Raw genomic sequence first — 21,018 nt, 5'->3', positions numbered from 1 at the left:
TGTGTGTGTGTGTGTGTGTGTGTGTGTGTGTGTGTGTGTGTGTGTGTGTGTCGGCTAGTTATGCCAGTGGGATTACAAAAAGACAAATGAAAGAAATTGGAGCTACTGGGGTGGTGCAAAGTGTGAATAAATCACTGTCAGGCATGCTTCATTTATCCTGTGTTTTTAAAGCAGCTTCGGAAACTTTGTCTAGCACAGCAAGGTTTCAGCGTGTGCAAGGAGAAGATTAACACCAGCATTTGCACAACCATACATTTCTCACATTCTCTTTGATCGTAGATCATGGGGTGAGGGGAGATGGAATAGGTGCGCTTTGGCAGCAATGACAGCTTTAGCTATTTCCTCTGCACGAGGAAGAGACAGTGTTAAAATGATTTGCTTTGGTTCTATTTTAGCAGACCAAAGAAAGATGATATCTGGAGGAAAGGTGACCGGTCAACCCTGACAGTCACTGAACAGTCAGACCAGGTTCACATATAGTGCCCGTAAATCATTCTTAGTGCATGTTCTGATCTTCACTAACCTGCTGTAATTCAAATGGTCTCTGGCAAGCGTCTCGCCAAAACCTCCGTGGCACTCTGAGTTTAAAATGACATGCAAAGAGTCCTCAGAGGAGCCCATGGGAAAATGAATACTTAAGGGGCGTCCCCTCGCTGCGCGTTATCCCGTCTCCAGTGGTTTCAATGAGGGTAAGGCGGCAGAGGTGAAGCAGATTCGATCGAGGCAGTACGGGGCATGAAGCGGTTGTCGCCCAGAGTTCACTGCGCTGAGCTTCTGTTGTGGCTTTGGTTAATCAAATCAAGTCAAAAAGTCAAAGTGTGTAGCTCAGTGTAACTTCTGGATGTTTGAGCTTCACTGTGCAGAATAATGTATGTGCAGAATTTGAAACTGAGGCTATTTCTGTTCTCTGTTCTCACCTTAAATCTCTAACCTGGGACCAAGGGATGAATTGAGCTGTTGAATACACAGTAGACGATCGGACGTTGACCCTGCATGACTGTGAAACAGAAACACCCTCGGTATGCCTCAGGAGTGAAATCCCCTCACTGTCTATTGCAGTTTAGAAATGTGCACTCTGTGCAGCCCTCTGGCTTAACTCACTAAATCTGCAGCAATTCAAAGGACTAACTATACCAAATCAGGGCTGCATTTTGCTCCATGAGGCGCTGCTTGAACAGCCTCTTTCATTGAGAGAATCAAGACAAAATTGCAAAGTCGCACGGCTGAATCAAAAGTAAACATTCCTCCAAAAGCGACCTTGAACTGTTGTGGTTTGATGAACAGCTAGGCCAGCTGGGCCAGCTCTCTGTTCACATGAGGCTCTTTTACATAAATCAAATGATGCTTTGGTGTTTAATGGCAGACAAGGTTTGTGTGTTGAATCAGACTTGAGTTTTTTTACGCAGCTTAAAAGCCATGGACGCATGTTAGTGAGCTAATGAGTGTGAATGAACGAGGTGGGAATCATAGCTCTCAGATTTGACCTGAAGGTCACGGATTTACAAAGAACTGAATAGAAAAGAAATCACTTGTATATCCACTATTAGCACTAGAAACTGTTCTGTCTTTTTATTCCTTAAAATGGCTTTTTAAAACCTTTTTTTCCTTTATTCTATTTATGATTGACTCGATTGTCTATTGTTGTCCTGTTTTCATGTTGGGCTTTGTAAAGCACCTGGTAAATTGTTGTCTTCTTCTTCTCGTAGAAGTACAAATTGAAAATGAACGGTGGAGAAAGGCTTCAACACAATCAAATTGTTCTTTTCTCCTCTCCGACTCGGCTCGGTTGCCTTTCAGTAAAGGGAGAACACAAATCCCCTGTGATGTGCCTTCAATTTATTCACTAGAAAGCACAAAAAGCTTCCGTGCTTTTTCGACGCGCTCTCTAATTTACACTTAATACAAACAACATCCTCCCACATTTGCTATCAATTCAGAAGTAATTAACGGCGCTTGTTGACTATGTGAATGGCTGTTCCGCAGAGACACTCACATCTTTTTGAAGTCGCACACAGTGTATTCGGGCCAGTCAATGTAGCACACCACCCGGCCGGGGTACTGGTCCGTGTTGGAGTAGTAGTACTGAGGGAATGCCAGGAGCAGAGCCAGCACCCAGATCACGCTCACCACCACCTTGGTCTCTGTGGAGGACATGCGCTGCTGCAGAGGGTGGATGATGGCCATGTACCTGCAGGGGAGAAGACACAGTGATGCTGAGCAACACCTGAGCCTCTTTTACTCCAGAAGAAGTCAGGTTCAATAAGTCACCACCATGATCACTTGTTTACTGAATGATTGATTCGCAGTTCACAGCTTGGCTTTGAAAGTAATATTGCTGAACTGATAAAAATACATTGATAGTCATCTGAAATGAAACAAAGACACATGAATAAAGCAATAATTTGACATTTTGGGAAATACGCTTATTAGCTGGTTAGCTCAGCCTAGCATGAAGACCAGAGGCAGAGAAAAGTAGTTCTGTCCAAAGAAACATTGCAATCAAACAAGAAGTAGTCCTGCAAATAACTCGCCGCAAATCCATAAATGTCAATATTACGCACCGGTTTTTTTGTATGGATTAAATAAACAAGATATGCATTCAGACACACACTGCTGTTGTTGCCTTTAGACAGAGCCAGACTAACTGTTTCCTCATGTTACCTCTCTTTATTCTAAGCTAATCAAATCTAAGCGGCTGCTGCCGGTAGCGCTATATTTATCGAACAAACGTGAAAGTGGTAGCGTCCTTCTCATCCAACTCTCAGCCATACATATTTTCAAAACTGTTGATCCGTATGTTTTGGTGCTGTAGTGTAGCACATTGGATTTAACATTGAGTGTAAGGTTAAAGTGATGCAGTGATGGTTGAAGGTGCAGCAGGACCTCATCTGAACTGAATGTAACATGCTTAACCTAATGAAGATCAGACTTTAAACAAAAAATCCCCCAAAACAGGCGAGCAGTGAGGCTGTCTGCAGCGCAGGCCTGGCACAGCGCTACCAGTGAAGATAGCAAGTGTCTGCTCATGTCTGTGACTCAGAGCCCTCAGGCCTTCATGGACTGCAAAGGCTTTGACACCAAATATTAAATGTGATGACTTATTTAAATTCATAATTACTAATGCAATAACTCTCTGTCCCCTAAAATGCAGGGACTACATATAAAAAGTCTTCAACGTTCGCAGCTCCTTCATTTGGAATGATTGCTCAGAAATCTATTAATAAATGAAAATATTAGAACTACAAACCATAGCTGCCCATTGCAAAACATCCCTAACCCAAATAAATGAGTTTTGAACGTGATTGTGTTTGATTGTTTACCTAAAGGCAGACTGGAGGAGAGGATGAAGAGATGGAGAATTCATTGTTAAGTGTGTGTGATCACAAGTTATTTAGGTCCTCGATGTAGGCAAAGTGTGACAAATGATCATTTGTGTAATGCTCATTTGAGTCATAAACTGAAAATAGAGTTGGTGAAGGGTAACTCAAACTTCACACTGAAACAAAAACCTGCAGGACACACACACACACACACACACACACACACACTCGCCCACACACCTACGTCTGAAACATTTAAAAGGAATCGAACGACACAGCGAGCTTTGATTTGTAAAAAGTCATACTGGTAAAAAAAATCAATTTTCAGGATAAAAGCTTTTTTTGTGTGTTTTTTTTTTTATGGGGATGGAATCACGAACGTGTGCTCTGAGAGAAACCAACACCAGAGTTACATTACAAAGAGTGTTATGAAGTATACTTCTACTCAAATGATTACCGTGTGCATTTTAGTAATCACATCCCATGTTCATAATCAGGCTCCTAATCAGAGAGACGACGAGTGCATGAATAACTAAAATGACCTGGAACATCATTAACACTGAGCCTCTGGAACACTTACAGGCAGAATCCAGTTCCTCAGTAAAAACACATTCAGGGTGTAAAGGGAAACTAAAACGCTTTACCTCTGTTCTTCTTTTAAATCTTCTGCATAGACGTTTGACTGAAGTTCATTGCAGATTTGATTGAATTGATTTATCTTCATTTACGTCCCTTAGGCATGGGCTGTTCCTCCAAACTACTCAATGACCTGGAAGCTATATTTATCAAGTAAAGTGCTGATTTGATTGAAATGAATTTCTCAGGGACACATATATTAATTATGCACTTCACGTGTTAAAAACCTTGATGCTTGACTGTGTTCAGTCGGGAAGCATGCGCGGTATACATTTCTACAGAGCATTAACATCAGTGTTATTATTTATTTTTTTTTGGACCCCTTTTAAGCAAAGCTCTCCAGTGAAATGTCGGGTCTAATTAAAGGCTTGATTCTACTAATAACCCAAATGAATCTGCTAAATGGACGTCAACTTCTCCCTCTAATTATATCAGAGACAAGAGGAGGCCTTTGAAATCAAGCGCTCCCAGCGGTCTGCTGAAAAGCGGGCGATCGCAGCCTTGCCTTTACTTTGGCTCTGCTTCAAACAGCGCTGGCAGCCATGTGGCTTTTCTTCACGTAGGTGAGTCATAGTCGGGCTTGTTGGTGTCAGAATCAAACACACACCTGCAGAGGACGGAGCTCTGCTCGCTCCACAGCTCAAATCATCATCACCACCCCTGCTGGCTTGCAAGCAAGCACTGTGCTCAGATCAAAAGCAACCTGGACGCCTGACCAGACAACAGCAACGGTGTAGTTTTATAGTCAATCTGGCGTGATTGAAGACTGAGGATTACCAGGAACGATGAGAGAAGCTGGACTATTCATATGGTTTCATATGTTGTTGTCAAACGTTGAACCCAATCTGAAACAGACCTGAGCAAAACCTACCAGAACCTACCGGCAACAGCATGACGTGCTGACAGTTAACATGCAGCCACACTGGAAAAGAGCAGAAATATAATAATGTATCAAGATCATTGTGATCCTAAACTAGTCAACTCACAAGCTTTCTGATCGACGTCCGCTATGCACATTCAAACCCCAATTATTATTCAATTTCGACGTGTTTCAGTTCGAGCTGTTTTTTCTCTCAGCATATAATCTATAGCTCCGCCAGCGCAACTCGATACGAACGCTCCTTTTATTCTCGCTTTTGATTTTTCTCAAAAGAAAAGCCTCCCTGCACCCTGGATGAATGATGGAGGGAAATGGCTGAATGGATTCAAATGTCCCAACAACCGCTGGCAGTCCAGAGGTGCTTCATGTTTATGGATTTGCCTGGAGAGAGCTCTGCTCTTACTGCATTTTATTTAACATCTTGGAAAGCACACCTTTGAGACTTCGCACTCCAAATATCTGTCTGTGAGCAATATCTGATTCCTCTCAAGATAATACCTTCTCACTAGGTGGCAGACAGCATGGGCAGCTGGTGTTAGATTGCATGGGTGACATACACCTCCAATTATCCACAAATAGCATCTAAACGGCCGTGGCAGTGCAACAGTTCGATATAAACACCGCGAGGCTGCTTCACTGTTTTCCTGAAGAAAAGGAAGTGATTAAGAAGGAAGCAGCTAAAGCGACGGATGGAATTGCCTTCAAGCCTGCCAGTGATTTTTTTTTTTGGTCCTTTTTTTCCCAAATTGCTTTTGAAAGTAGGCTTTGGTAATTTGATCATGAATTTGCTTCATCTGGATTATTGGCCTCTAAGGTTTTGTTTTGCAGAAGGTTACGCAAAACGGATAAAGGTGGCAGAGCCTGCGGTGTGTGTGTGTGTGTGTGTGTGTGTGTGTGTGTGTGTGTGTGTATACCTGTGTGTGTACATATGTGTGTGGTAGGTAATTTGAAGGATTGTCACTGTTGTTTCTATTATTGTCTACATGCATACATATGAATCCTTGAGCCACCTCAGTCTCATCAATAACCAGCAGACACCATGTCCTGTGCAAAACCAATATCCACCTGCATCCCCTCTTCCATGGTTGAGTGTGTATCCTGTGTGTGTGTGTGTGTGTGTGTGTGTGTGTGTGTGTGTGTGTGTGTGTATGTGCACACATAGGCAGTGTGTGTCCACTGAGGCAGAAGAAGAAGACCTTGCTTGTTGAGGTTAGCCTAATCTAGACAATCCGATCCTCAAAGCATTCAGGAAACGTGACAAAAGCAGAGAAATCACGAATACAGAACGCAGCGGACGGCTAGAAAACACAATGCTGCAAGTTGCACAGCATACAAGCTCCACCATGCCCAGATATGAGGCACCGCTATGTTAATTGGTGGGCTATTAATAATCAAAAGGCTAACACTAGGCTAACTGCAAATATCTGCAATAATATCTGAAAGTTGAAAAACTAAATGTGTGCTCATTTTGCATCTAGCGGTTAATTTGGCCTTAGCGACTTTATGACTCACAAACGACAAATATCCCAAACATGTCAACGTTGCATACAGTGTCTTTTCAAAATAAACTTCCAAATAGGGTTACTTAGTTTTTAGGTCTAGTTGGTTAGGGTTAGCACTTGGTGAGGAACAGATTGCGGTTTGGGTGGTGTGTGTTCTCCTAAGTTGCAGCGCATTGAGCTTTCAGGGCCACCGTACTTATGACTTCATTTTACAAAACAATTAAAACAACAAATAGGAATACCAAATGAAAGATGACATCACATCATCAATTATAACAAAGTCCACCGGCCGGCCAAGTGCCCTGAAGCAAGGCACTAACGGCTTCGAAGCCGCTTGTCAAGCACTAATCGGAGATGGTTTTTCAGCGACAGGAGGTGACAAGTGTTGATTGGAGTGTTGTTTGTTCACTAAGAGGTGACATAGCTCCGAGGCAGCTGTTCAAAATGATCTAAATGCGTGACGCTGCCTCTGGTGGATGTGGATTCATAGAAGCACTGACGCTGTCGTTCAAAATCATCAGATCTGTAATTAACAGTGGGAATGTTTGATGCCTTCCTGCTCACTAGATATCCTCTGTGTGTGTGTGTGTGTGTGTGTGTGTGTGTGTGTGTGTGTGTGTGTGCAGTGACCTGACCAGCAAATACACCAAAGAGATTCAGCATTCAAACAGGAGGGACAGAGACAGCATAGATTCCACCCTCTACATGTTGACATCTAGCATAATCAAACTTACACCACAGACATCTGTTACATATTCAGGAATAAAATGTGTCTTTTCACTCTCTTGTCAATCTGTTTCTGCTCAAATATTATCTTAGAGTGCCAGCGACCTTAGCTTTCTGTTGGTGTAGTGGTTCGATTTCAACATTTAGGAACAGAATGCAGGTCTTGCAGAATAGCATCATCCGGCTATGCCATTTAAAATACTTGGCCATGCTCTGTGGCTGAATGGCCGGCAGCGGTGGTCTGACACTGTGGTCCAGACGGAAATATCACTACAACATCGAGATGGATCGACATCCGTGGCATCCAGAAGATGCACCCCGCTGACTTCGGTGACTTCAACACTAGCGCCACTATGACGTCCGCAGTTATTGTAGTCCATCTGTTACTTCAGCACCACGGACAGCGCCATAGATTTATCAATAGACACCACGACGAGAGCAGCTTCTGGCACGCGCTGCGGGGCGTCTGCTGGAATCACAAGCATTGTCTAGAGCAAGTGAAGACTATTGATATTTCAGAACTTGCACAAACCTCAGTCAAATAAAGATTCTCTGAGTCAGGTGGACCCTCTGCCTCTGCACTCTCTCTCTGCTATAGGGGATGGAGAGGAAGGGATTTTATGAGCACCGGGAATAAAGGCATAGACCAATGGCTCTGTTGTGGAACAGACCTATTCGATCCGTACACGACGACGACAGGGAGGCTTCGAGTCCTAACCACGATGGCAAAACGTTGTTACTCATTGAAATCAGATCCACGCCTACCTTTATTACCTTTCACAATAAAAGCCCTGGAAATATGCAGTACACGGCGCAACTGTTTACCGGAGGGGGAAATCACATTCCCTCAGAGCATTTTGCGAAAAGAATCTCTATGAAATAGCTTACAGAAGCTTGGGCTGTACAGTAATTTACCTCAGACAGACTGCCAGAGGTAAATTATACCGACTCAATAGGATTACGGTTGTTGACTTTCTGCATATGCAAATCTATTCAAACCTTTTATTGAAAACGTGTGACAGATTTGCATCGCCGCCGCTATGAATAGTTTTGATGTAACGAGTATTTAGCATTATCTTTTTGTTTATTCATCAAGCCCCCGACGGGTAGAGGTCCCAATCGTATTTGATGTGCACTGTCCCCTATAAATAAAGAATAACCATTCAGACCATAGATCCATGAATAGATCAAACACGATGAAAATACATGTGCCTATGGTTTGTGATCGGCTTCAGACTAAAGGAAAATTTCACTCACAGTAGAAATCCAAATCATTAAAATGTCTTCTTTCTCACACTGCTCTAATTTCACCTCTGCATTTGACCCATACTAGGCATTTAGGCGCAGAGGGCTAACGTGAAGCACCTAGGGAGCAAGTTGGGATTCTAGCGTCTCGCTCAAGGAAACTTCGACATGCAGAGAGGAGGAGCCGGCAAACTGGCAACATTGTGATCAAAGGATGACCCGCTGTACCCTCTGAGCTACACGTAGACATACAACATAGTCCTTTTGTGAAGCAAAAACCTATTGTTCCCACTTCTCATGCACAGATAACCAGAAAGAGAGAGGTGGGCAGAATAACTTCCCGTGATGATCCCTCAAGGGGGAAAAAGAGACTTCGGAGTGAGAGGAGGAAGTGGAAATTGGATGTGGAAGGTGAGGGAGCCGGAGAGGAGGCCGTCTTGAGCTGTCGTTGATATGCTGTGCAGTAATGCTGCAATCCATTGTACTCGGAGCTCAGATAAACGTGCAATGGAACGGTCATTTAAGTCGTAATACCAGGTCGTAAATTCGGGCGAGAGTTCTCCGGCCCTCGTTTGCCAACATAAACACACCTGACATCACAGCAACAATTACCTTTTCATCGTCTCTTACTGTATGTCCTGTTTTATGGAGTGTTTGTGTCGTAATGCATGATGGTGACAACATTATAGCTGCCTTTTCCATTTGTTTCAGTGATTTGTGCTTCTTTGTGAGCATGGGGCACCAGCCTCCTCGCGGTTACCACGGATCCTTGAAATGACTTAAATTAGATTTCTATTATTATTTCCCACAGGGTTCATTTAAAGATGGTTACTTTATGTTTGTCTCTTTGCTAATGGCTGTGGTAATTGGTGTAGGTCCTCTGTAGATGCTTGTGAAGCTCAGAGACTTGCCATACGAGCATCGGTTTGCTGCGGATGTCCATGTTTTCCATGCAGCAGGTGCACTGGGAACGCATTTAGACTGAAAGTCAGGAATACCGACTCCGAATTACCGACTTGCAATGGATTGCAGCATTAGTCTTCTGCCTGTTTGGACCTGGTCTGTCTGGGAAAAAGCTGGCTGTTGTGTGCTTCAGCCAGGTGAATATAAAAGGTCCGCCATGGTCCGGCCTCAAACAACCACTCTTTTTTTTGCATTTTTTTTGCATTAGCTCCTCAGCCGTGTGAGAGGCAGCGCGTAATCGCTCAGGAGTCAGAGAGGCGGGGAAGTGGTCGGCTGGCAGCTTGTAAATGAAAAACATTCTTATTTCTCTAAACAACTGCCACAGAAGTGCCCTTAAAGCCCAGAGCACTTATCATTCGTCAGACGCTGACAATCGGTGCAAAAAGCCACATTTACCAAGGCGTTTCCCAGAATGCATTTCAGTAGCAGCTTTTGGGTTGCCAGGTTGTGCCTGCTTAATCTTTTGACTGTTTAGCTGTTTAATTCATCAGGTAGAGCCTCCAATGGAACAGAGAGACATACAATAATAATAATAATAACAATAATGATTGATGAAGACTGTGATTATGATGATGATAATAATAATAATAATCCATTATTATTATTCATTATTATGAATGCTTCATAAAAATGAAAGGAACCGATAATTGTCTATTTTTCACAATGTACTTTTCCTTCTGATCATTTGTTGAAAATGTAAATTTTTGCATCATAATCCTAAAGATTACAGACCTTCTTGATTTTGTGACACCTTTGGTTGCAGCAAATACTCCTGGAGCAGCAGCGTTGTCAGAGATACATTATGCATCGTTTTTCGGTGAATCCCCATTTTTTTAGCACCGGAATTGCGGACTCCACCGCTCCTGATAGAAATAATGACTGAATGTGAATACACGGAATGGCTATCACAGAAAAAATGCAGACCATAAATAAAAATGAGGTCTGAAAATTTTAAGGATTATAATTGAAATAGTTGGTATAAAGGAAAGCTGGGGCTAATTTCCCCCTGCTGTCTCATCGAGCAGACAGACTCAGTGGGCTGCTGCTTTCTTTATCCATGATTATGTCAGTGTGTGTTTCGTTTGAGCTTTCTTTTATGCTGAAAACGTGTGAGTGTAAAATCAGGCGTTTTTCAGTAGTCGTATGAGATGAAGTAACCTTCCCTTATATGGTGACAAAACTGCAGCACTTTACTTCGTTTAGCTCCATCAAAGCTCCTTTGAAGATAAACAACAGGTGCCACCAATGAATGAATCTTCAAAGTCTGATCTGATATCTTTTTTATTATTTTTTGGGGGGGGGGGGGGTAACTTTGTAAAGTATTGGTCCCCTTGATGGCCACAAACATCCAAATCTCGCCCGTGTCTTATCCTCGATGATTGCTGCCTTTTCATACTTCGGGTTGTTGGGAACGAGAAGAAGCGTGTTTGGGTTATCAGCAAATATGAAAAACTAAATATTGACATTAATAGAATTATTAATGTCAGTAAGATTATTAACAATTATTAATAATAAAATTAAATTAAATAAATAAAATAGGGACCACTAACCAAACTATAAACTCAAAATGAAAGCCCTTCAGAATCACATTCATGAGACAATTTGTGATTTGATGTTAGCTCATGCCTGCGATTTTGAAGGGCTTTAATTTTGAAATGCTGCATCAGAATGTCCTGGTTCTCTCTGAGAGACACATTGAGGTGGTCTGCTGTCAACCTGAGGTGAAATGATTTTGTAACTTTGCACCATTTCCTCTTAATAATTGTCACGGTCTCTGAACATATGAGACACGCTGGTTTTAAACTGTCCGTGGGAAGAATTAACCTATAAGAGTCTGTTCATTGTTGGTTAAAGACTCTGGTCTCTCTGGTCTCTCTGGTCTCTCTGGTCTCTCTGAACACTTTCCTCTCTTTGGAGAACTTCATGTGAAATAACTTCTCTGACTCACGTATTTATTCTCCTTCCTCGTCTCAGCCCCGTGTGTCTACATCTCACTCAGTCAGGAAACGTGTCAGAATACACACATTTGATTGACTGAGCTGCATCACGTGATGTGATGTACAACGCATGTAATTGGTCGGTTTGTTTCCTGGACCACTGACCGAGTGCCGTAAAGGCTAGAAAAGCTGCGACGGTTAAAATATAGGCGCTCCGTCAAAATGTAATAATTCTCAATTATCCATCGGTTTTAGGTCCAGGGTCCGGATACAACGGTGTCTGGGTCCGGATCCGGTGACCCCTGGTATATGGTATATAATCCCACTGGGTCTCCAACTAGTGACATTTTATAATCTACTGCAAATGAACAAATCCTTCTCTCAAACCTAGTGTTTTGTGTTCAACATTAAACCTGGTACCTGCCTGTAGCCAACGTTAATAATTAATGTGGACTTTTCTCTCGGAAGGTGAATGATTAAGCTACCCAATGTTTTTTATTGTCACGGCAAAGCCAGCCAAAGTGTGGCAAGCACTAACTCGTCTTTTTAAAATATTCAGCAAACGCCAATCCAAACTGAGTTAGTCTCCCTTGTGCTGGTGTGTTTACTGCACCTCACAGTCATCTATGGAACACTTAATGGTTATGCATCAATGGACATGTCCATTATTGTTAATGCACAAAAATAAATGTATATATAAAATATATAGACTGTTCACAAGTCCCAAATCTTGAGTCAAAGTCAAGTCTTTTGAGGACACGTCCCAAGTCGCACTGAAGTCAGAGAGACTCGAGTCAAAGTGGCAAGCTCCCCTGTGGTTCTAACTCAGCACTCACTGGCACCGGCACCCTGATTGCACTGGCGATCTATGGGTTGTGTGACGTTCTTGCACCCATAGATCGCCAGTCCTGAGTGTAGCAATGATGAAGCCTTATCAGCTGCAGCGTCTCATCAGCGGTGATGGAGCACTGTGCTGCAAAAAAAGTATTGCATATCTAGCAACTAATGGAAGCTCTTCAGCTCTCACAGGAAGTAGTGATTGAAAATGAAGAATTGAAATATTAACTGCACCCTAAACAGCAGTGAGAAATTGTGGGTGAATCATTTTTTTTTTGTCTCTACAACAGCCAGATAAAGTATAAAAGTATATTTGTTCTCACGTCCTCTTGCTCTAAAAGTTCAAATACATTTTCGAAAAGGTCAAGTTCATGGCTTTCTTACTGACAGAGAGATATACGGAAGAATTAGAGGCCATCATCACCGAAGATGTAGAGGTATAGAAGACACCTATTCAGACTTGACAAGCTGCAGGCAGGATGTTCACAGCTGTATGTGTGGGAACGGTAGGAACAGTATGACACATTGATGCATTCATATCCAGAAACACACACACACACACACATTCACACAATTAACACAGATTAGAGATACACAAGCAAACACACTTTGTGTACAGCGATCCCGGACACAGACGTACAGGTACACACACAAACAATGTGTACTCGCACACAACCATACGGACAAAGATGCACGCACAGACGCATGAAAATGCAATGGCTCACACACCCATGCCCAGGCACTCGCACACGTTAGCAGAGCAGGGCTTTTTATGCATCTAGCTTCCATTGACCCTCGTCGACACAAGGAGCTGCCGCCATTGATCAATAGCCTGGTCCTTCACACGTGAACGTTCATTGAGAGGGTTATTGCATACACTGAGCTCCACAGAGCTTCCTTCAACATGTGACTATAAGAAATTTCCCCGCTGTAAAATCAACGTCACCACCAGCAAAATCCCTCCGCCACTTAAATCCCTGCTCTACTTTATAACCACGGCACTTCTGTCAAAAACAAGCGACAAATATGCCTGTTTGGAAATGACCACCACTAAATGTTTCTGTCGGCCTCGGAGCGTTGCTCAGGGGCCCAGGCAACCGCTGGCTTTCTTTACAGTAAAAGTCCTGCATTCAAATGTTTACTTCAAGTAAACAGTGAAAGACGAATTGTTAATAATGCAATGTACTTAAATTGACTTAACTTCTGTTCAAGGTAGAGCCTTCATAATAAATCCTGATGCATCGTATTTTAATTGTTACATTTTGTGGTCAGTCAAAATCTAAATCTGCAACATAACCATTTATTAACCGACATGCCTCAGTCAAGTGAATGTAGGAGCAACGCCATGGATGTGTGAGGTACCCACTGTATTAGTCAGTACCCAAGGGAGCGCAGTGTTCCCAGCGGTCCCACATGTACCACAGGCCACGCATTCAGCCTCCTCTGAACAGGCACGCTTGAATCAGGCACTGCTCTATCGCCTCCTTAACGCTGTTTTCTCACTCAAACTTAACACCAGCGAAACTCTGTGTATCAGTATTTTTACATACTATTGTAAAAGCTGTTATATTTACGTCAAAAAGACGACATAACAGAAGTGAACTGTAAATCAGACTGCACTGTGCAACACTCTGGTATATCTAAAAATAAATACAAATGCATAAACTCGACAGTGAGACAGTGAGGTGACCTTAATGACAGACTTGTGAGCGGGGAGGAAAGGGTACATTGTTGTAATTGTAGGGGACAGTTCTCGTCTAGTCAGAGCGGTGATGGAGTCACGTTTAGTTCCACCTTACTCTCCATTCCTCAACCCCTCAGTGGAAATCCATCCTGATAGAGGTGGAGAGATTATGACCGCCAGCCGCATGATCAGATGTCCCTCTTGGACACAATGAACGCTGCATATAATGGACATAAGGGTAGAAAATTGCAGGGGTGGATCAGACATGCAAAAAGTCTGTGTTGCAAGAGAGGGCACACAGGACACTTGAAAAAATGGCAAACACAATAAGCCTGTTGAATCATTTTACAGCATTTCTGATTCATTTCTGTGACATAGAAGATAGTCAATGCTGTAAGGTTGCACAATCATATATATATATATATATATATATATATATATATATATATATATATATATATATATATATCCTTATTGTTGTTTTTTGTCGTTTTTGATAATTGATAATGATTTACAAACTGATACTGTTGGGTGACACATGTCAGTGTTCAGAGTTTATATATGTAAACAGTTGTTTGGTTGCATTTGTGCATTTTGATGTGAGAGAATCTGTTGTGTTGAGCTGCATGTTGGTAAAGAGAAATAACTGCAATGTGCTGCACTTTGAAATAAAAGTTTCCTTTTTTTTTGTTTTGTTCAAAGAGCAGTTGACCTCAATAACCTTTTACCTAAAAATCTAAATAACATCTCAACCTGTTCACCACCTGTACGAGTTGATGATGACCACAATCCTCCTAGATGTCCGTAGTTTTGTATCTAAAATATTACTATAGGACCTTATAAGAGTGGGCGAAAGGGAATTAGACAGAGATTTTCTTTTCTGTAATGTGATCACTTTGATTTTTATTCTTAGCCAGTATGAGCGCAATATTCCTGCATTGTGTTGTCAATCATTTAGGAGAATAAGGTGAAGAACTTTGATCAGTCGTGAATTGATAATGTTGTAATTTGAACACATTTCTCATATACTTCTGCAACAGACTCGCAGCTTACCTGTCCAGAGCGATCGCGGTCATTGAGTAAATGCTGGCGAAGACAGCTGCGATCGGAAAGAAGTTGTGAAAGCGGCAGTAATACAGTCCGAAATACCACTCGTTGTGCACCGCGTATGTGAAGTTGATCACCGTGTTGAAGGCGGACATGGAGGCTTCGGCGAACGCCAGGTTCAGGAGGAAATAATTGGTGACGGTCCTCATGCGTTTATGCGCCATAATAATCCAGATCACTGTGACGTTGCCTACCACGGACACAATGACTATACAGCTGTACGCAATGGCCCAGAGCACAATTCTCCAGACCGGCTGCACGAACTGGTTCCAGTTCGCGGTCCCGTTACTGGTGTCGTTGGAGCCGCTGGTCCAGTTTGGCGCATTGGTGACATTGAAAAAAGGATCCATTTTAAGACCGAAAGTCACTTTAAAACCCACCAACTTGATACAAACCTAATTCATAGAAAGACAAAGTGACCAAAGTTTAAGAAAAGCACGACGGCTGCGCGCTCTGTTGGAATGTTCACTTAATTAAAGACTCTTTCTTGGAAATAATAGATTCAGTATAAGTAACACATGTGGACGTTACGATTACACATGACTATCTATTAAACTACTGTTTATCACTCATCTCTGTGCGTAAAAACGCGCAAAAACCATTCCGTGTTCCCTAAACTGGTCGGACATATCTGAGCTCCCTCTGCTCCGTCCTCTCCTGTTCTCTGCTGCTTCTCTGCGCAAACTGAGCGGCTGCACACCACTTTTATGCAGCGAGCCGCTGCGCACCCGTCCAATAGGCAGTCTCTGTAATTATGATTATGCCATTTATTCCATCCGACTCAGACCGCACGGGGAAGCCAACAGGATAATCATGCCTAAATACCTCTCATCTGATTAAATTCGCTCATAATTGCTTTGTAGGCAATAACACATCGCACACAAGCAGGAGACTGAATGAACGAATTCAGGCACATGAGTAATACTGTGCCAATAGCAATACAAATAGTATCAAAGTTGTAATAACAATGGTTGTAGTTGTGCGGAGGCATCATTGATGACCATCACTTTGAATGGATTTAATCTCAAAATGAAATTGAAGGAACCCATGTTTTATGTCTGGATGTGGTGTTTAATGCGCTGAGGTGTCACACTGTCCCTGTCTTCCCACTCACCGCCCCCTCTTGCGGTTTCACAGTCTGGACTGTGCATTTGGGGATGAGCTGCTTCGTAGAACGTGCACATGCTGATGATCGATAGTAGTAATGAAACATGCACTTCAGAGGTTCTTTACATATTTTCACAAAACAGGCTTAATAGTATAAAAAATGTATTTTATTGATTAACACTACAACGTAAATTCTTCATAAGAGGGGCCATATTTTCTTCAGCAGACAGCCCACTTGCTCACAATATCAAGCTTTATATATTTTATCAGAGCTTTGTTCCCGGCTCCATTTTTTTTTTGCAGACTGTGTTTGCAGGAGTCTATACCCAGAGGGGCGATGTGAGAGGATGAATGAGCTCATTAGGAGGGTTGCTTCCAGGCTTGCCACTGGACTCTTGAAGGCACAACGACACTGGAAAGCAAGAAGTTGAACAGACCTTAACTCACAGCCCTTCGTTTTGTGATCGTGGAGTAGAGGACCTTTAATCGCCACAGGTTGTGGTGCTGTGCTGTGAATTGATATTTTTTGCAGGACATGGGTTATTAATATTATGACCTACTGTTGCATTTTAAACCATAGCGGCATGACTATATTAGTCTGATGGTGAGTTGCATGTCTGCTGTATCTGGTCCACACTGACATATCTGTAACCGTGGATGGATTACAATGCAATTTGGTACAAACATAAATGTTCCCAGAGGATGAATCTCAATGTCTTTGGTGATCCCCTGACTTTGCCAAAGCATCACAGAGCCCCTGGCCTGCTGTTCCCTCTCCCTCTAGATGAAACATAGAGTGTTAACTAAATGACATTACAAATGTTAAGTTATTGGAACTAAACTTGAATTGAATGCATCTTTGTCTAACAACATAATAGAACTTCTGCCAGTTTTAAATTCTTTAAAGTCTGCAGTTTAAATTTACAATTTTTTGTTTGAACAAACATTTGAATTTGTGCTCTTGTTTTGCTTCAGGAAGAGTTCCCTGTGAGGCTACAGCAGGTATTCAGTAAGAATATCTTCATGTACATTTCTCTGGACATCCTGTGTCTTTCAGGTGTGAACGGACTCTATAGATTCTATTTAAAGCAGAGTTGTGTTTTTTTTTTTATACCAACCTTGGCCAGACAGGCAAGCTGCTGATTACCAGAACAATTTTTTCATGAATAACTGAATGAAGCTGCTACATTACCAGGTTCCACAACAACTAAGAGGTGCCATACAGCTGGAGAGGGTCACGGTAAATCCACTAGCGGAAATATAGCGGCCACATAACAATGCCACACAGAACTTTTGGAATAATATTGGAAAAAGAACAGACAGTTTCTTTGTGATGCACTGAGGCCATCATTTACTACATCAAACTCACAAGCTCAGAAAATAATGCAATTTACATCTTTTCTTCCTTTCTATTCCCAATTCTCGTAATGTTACTGTAATAGTGTTGCACTGCAGGCTACTCTTTTCATGCACGTTAATGCTGGAGTACCTTGTGCACCTCTTGTATGAGCCTGTTGCCATCTTGACTAAGGCTCACTGGAAGAAAAAAGAAGAAGCAATGCTATGTGTGAGTATTGTGATTAAATGAAGGTAACAAAAAAGGCAGATATGCAGTCAGTTATAGTTAGTTGATTTTTCCATCTGTCTGTCCAACACAAACAACTCTTGGCCAGGTTACTATGACATGTCACAGGATTTTCAAGTCAGAATTACCGTTAGAACACGTTGGTCTGTGACAAGTCTAACAGCTGAATGTCCATGAACGTTTCTGGGAATTCACGGCCCCCAAAGTGACCCACAACTTTTTTATATAACGATCAGGTCACAGGCTTTATCGCCTTTATTACCCCTTAAGGTTAAAAACACTAAACTTGCATCTGTGTGATAGAAATATCTTCAGGCTTATTCACCACATTGTGGGTTGTAACAGTGGTTTTATCTTCTGATATCAAACACTGGCTGGTCAACACATGTTCTCTTCTCTTCTGTAATTGTCTGCAAATGTCTGCTTTTCACATAATGCCTGATCTACGTCCTGCCCAGGTCAACAACTGCCCGATGACCCCAACAACATCATTGACCAAAAAATGTTCTCCTCCAAATATAATTCCATTATAGACAGTGTCCAGTCATGGTAATTATGTCCCTCTTGCACAAGGACGTTGCTTTTCTCTCTTGGGAGAAGCTTCGATCCGCTCTGGACTGTCCTCTCCATCACACCTGTCAGAGCTCCATGGTGGAGACTAAACTGCTTGGAAGGAGAAGCACAAGAGGTGAGCGACGCCCAGTCTCTATAGCACACACTCTGATGAGATATTCTTCCTCATTTCACTTCATCACTAGCTGCATCCTAGTTGCACTGCATAGCTGTAGCCATGAGAACATCAGGTCGGTCACAATGACCTGTACGTCTGCTGTCCATGCACCTCGTGACATGGGGCCTCATGCAAGAAGCAAAATACGAACATTTTCTGTTATTTTTGTTCAATGATTGGTTCTTATTTTGTAAATGAATTAATTAATTCTGTGATTCACGGTTTTTAAATTCTCATTATTTCTTGTTTTAGAATAATAATATGGATTGGATTGTGGATGTGGGCAAAATAAATACTATTGGTGCTAACCTTGGATGATATTACGTGTGTTCAGCTTCTGAATGGCTTAAATACTGCTCTTCGATGTTTTTCATTTTCCTGTGACACCAGTACTGACACTCTAGACAATCCCATGTTGATCATAAGTTCATCTAACAGTACCTGAATTAAACTTTTGTTGAAATTCTTCCTTCTCTTACAGGCTGTATCTCTTCAATGCTTGTATTTGCACACGGCACAACACCTGTCCTCATATAGTGTTTAGGGGCGTTGACTATGCTAATATTCAACAAGTGGTCCCATGTGTCCATTTTATGATCAACTGGGACTCATCATTCAGCACACCTGCGCAAGATGGTTTAGAAAGTTTAGTGCATCTGTGGTTGAATTCTCCTATTTATTCTCTTTACAGACAATTAAGACAAAACACAAGAGACATTTAATAGAATGTTGCAGTGCATTTAAATATCTTACTCATAATTAAATTAGGCTATAAATGAACAGAGATGAGTACCTGTAATTGTATCAAATTGAATATGAACTTTCTGACCACATCTCTTTCTAATAAAGCATGCATCACGTCCCTTTTTCCCAAAGCGATTCAGTTTGAACCGTTCGCATATTTAGATTGTTGCTTCAGTTCAAGGTGCTGCCAGAACAACACTCGTCTACGGCCGCGGGAGCTGCTCTGTGGAACAGTGGCACTTTGCCCTAAATGCTAACATCTCCATGCTATCATTCTTACTGTGACAATGCTAACATGCAGATGTTTAGCAGATATCATTTTTACAATGTTTACAGTCTAGATTTAGCGTGTAAGCGTGCCAAAATCTTGAATTAGCACTAAACACAAAGTACAGCTGGGGCTGATGGGAATGCCAATAGTTTAACAGTTATACAGAAAAACCAAAGTATTTGGACACATTTAAATGTTGACATTGAAACAAACATCATAGTCAGTCTATTTTTCAAAGTTAAAGAAAAGCTATTTTCTTGTTAGCTTCCAAAAGCTGTCATCACTACTGTGACTGATGCTGAGCATCCCCTCATGGCTGCTGCTGCTGCTGCTGCTGCTGCTGCTGCTGCTGCTGCTGCTGCTGCTGCTGCTGCTGCTGCTGCTGGGGCTCTCTTATCAACTGTTGTGACGGGGCAGGGCCGTCGTATGAGTCTCAGGTGAAAGCAACAGGCTGTCACAGTGAAAAGGGAATCACCACTGCACAGGAGCAGTAAAATATATAGGGCAGCTTGGTCAATGACCCTTCACGTCAAACCATGATGCTCCGGGTACCCGCCTGGTGTCAGCTTTCCACTCGTTGCTCGCGTACACTTTCTATTCAGAATAAGAACTAGTAGAAGTGACGTTAAAACTTTAAAAGAGTCGACACTGACTGTTTGTTCCACACGGGACACACACTGCTCTCTGTGTTTGTTTGACACATCCATCGATGGTCACGCATAGTTCATAGGATCAGAAGTTGTAGTTTGACACATCCATCGATGGTCACGCATAGTTCATAGGATCAGAAGTTGTAGTTTGACATGTGAACCACTAACAATGCTGCCATGTTTGACGAGTTGGGATTGAGAACAGTTCACGGTCTGCACCTTAAACTCTATATCACTAAGTTGCCCCATTTACAGATAATTAAATAATAACTAGACCCATGTGTATATGTATTGGTAATTATGGTAATCAGTAATTACCTTTTTGGATAGTGTAAATTGAAGCAATAGGTCGCTTGATATCTTTTTATTGCGGTATGAGCTCACATTTACCATTCATGCATTATCTAGTTTAACCGAACTATAAGCTGCTAGTTAAATCTGTCAGATTTCAACAGGTCTAAAATAGGTGGTCACACATCGATCTTATGAGAGGATTATGTTAACTGCTGTTTTCCCTCAGATTAGCCTGATTTCAGTTGTTTAAAGACAGGATTGTATGTAATAATTTACTATTGAAGTTAGTGCGCACATTCAAAATTGCAGATAAAAACACAATTCTAATGTCAGGCTCTTTGAGGGCTCCTCCCATGTCGGGGCAATAGTGAAATCGACTCTCTATGACCCTCACTGCAACACCCCTGACTGGAGACACCAGTAAGAGCAGAGTGATCCTCATGGATCTAACTGATTCTGGCCCCTTCATTCTAGCTTGAATGTACATTCTTGCAACAAAGTGAGCTCTGACCTGTGAGTCTGCAGGAGTCTTACAAAGTCTGCACCAAACCCCGGCACTTATTCTTGAATGTATCAGTTTCATGAGAGTCAGATCATATAGTCGCTGAGAGTAACGGTGAAAGAGCTGTGATGCAGGCAAACTATGAACATTCAGAATGTATGTATATATATAAATATATATTATTTAGTCTATATATATATATTTATGTATATATTATATTATTGTATATTAAATGCTGGATTTGTTTTGCAGTCAGCTAATGTATCTAATCTCAGATGAGGAAAATATTCATCTCACA

General features: G+C 41.9%; 1 protein-coding gene across 2 annotated transcripts in view; it reads right to left on the bottom strand.

Moving 5' to 3' along the window:
- tacr1a (tachykinin receptor 1a) overlaps positions 1-15,499 on the bottom strand; it is a 33,486-nt gene extending 17,987 nt beyond the window's left edge. For both annotated transcript variants that reach the window (XM_068720787.1, XM_068720788.1), the window contains exons 1-2: positions 14,784-15,499; positions 1,994-2,188 (exon numbers count right to left, since the gene is read on the bottom strand). In XM_068720787.1, coding sequence (XP_068576888.1) covers positions 1,994-2,188; positions 14,784-15,187 — 599 coding nt within the window. In that variant the 5' untranslated portion in view covers positions 15,188-15,499. The remainder of the gene's footprint in view (positions 1-1,993; positions 2,189-14,783) is intronic.
- Between the last annotated feature and the right edge of the window lie 5,519 nt (positions 15,500-21,018).

This window comes from Cebidichthys violaceus, unplaced genomic scaffold (assembly GCF_023349555.1).
Source record: "Cebidichthys violaceus isolate CVI_PGR_0920_01 unplaced genomic scaffold, fCebVio1.0.p SCAF_26, whole genome shotgun sequence".
In the NCBI taxonomy this organism is placed as follows: domain Eukaryota; kingdom Metazoa; phylum Chordata; class Actinopteri; order Perciformes; family Stichaeidae; genus Cebidichthys; species Cebidichthys violaceus.
Note: the sequence above shows the minus strand (reverse complement) of the source record. Positions and strands in the feature narration are given on the sequence as shown.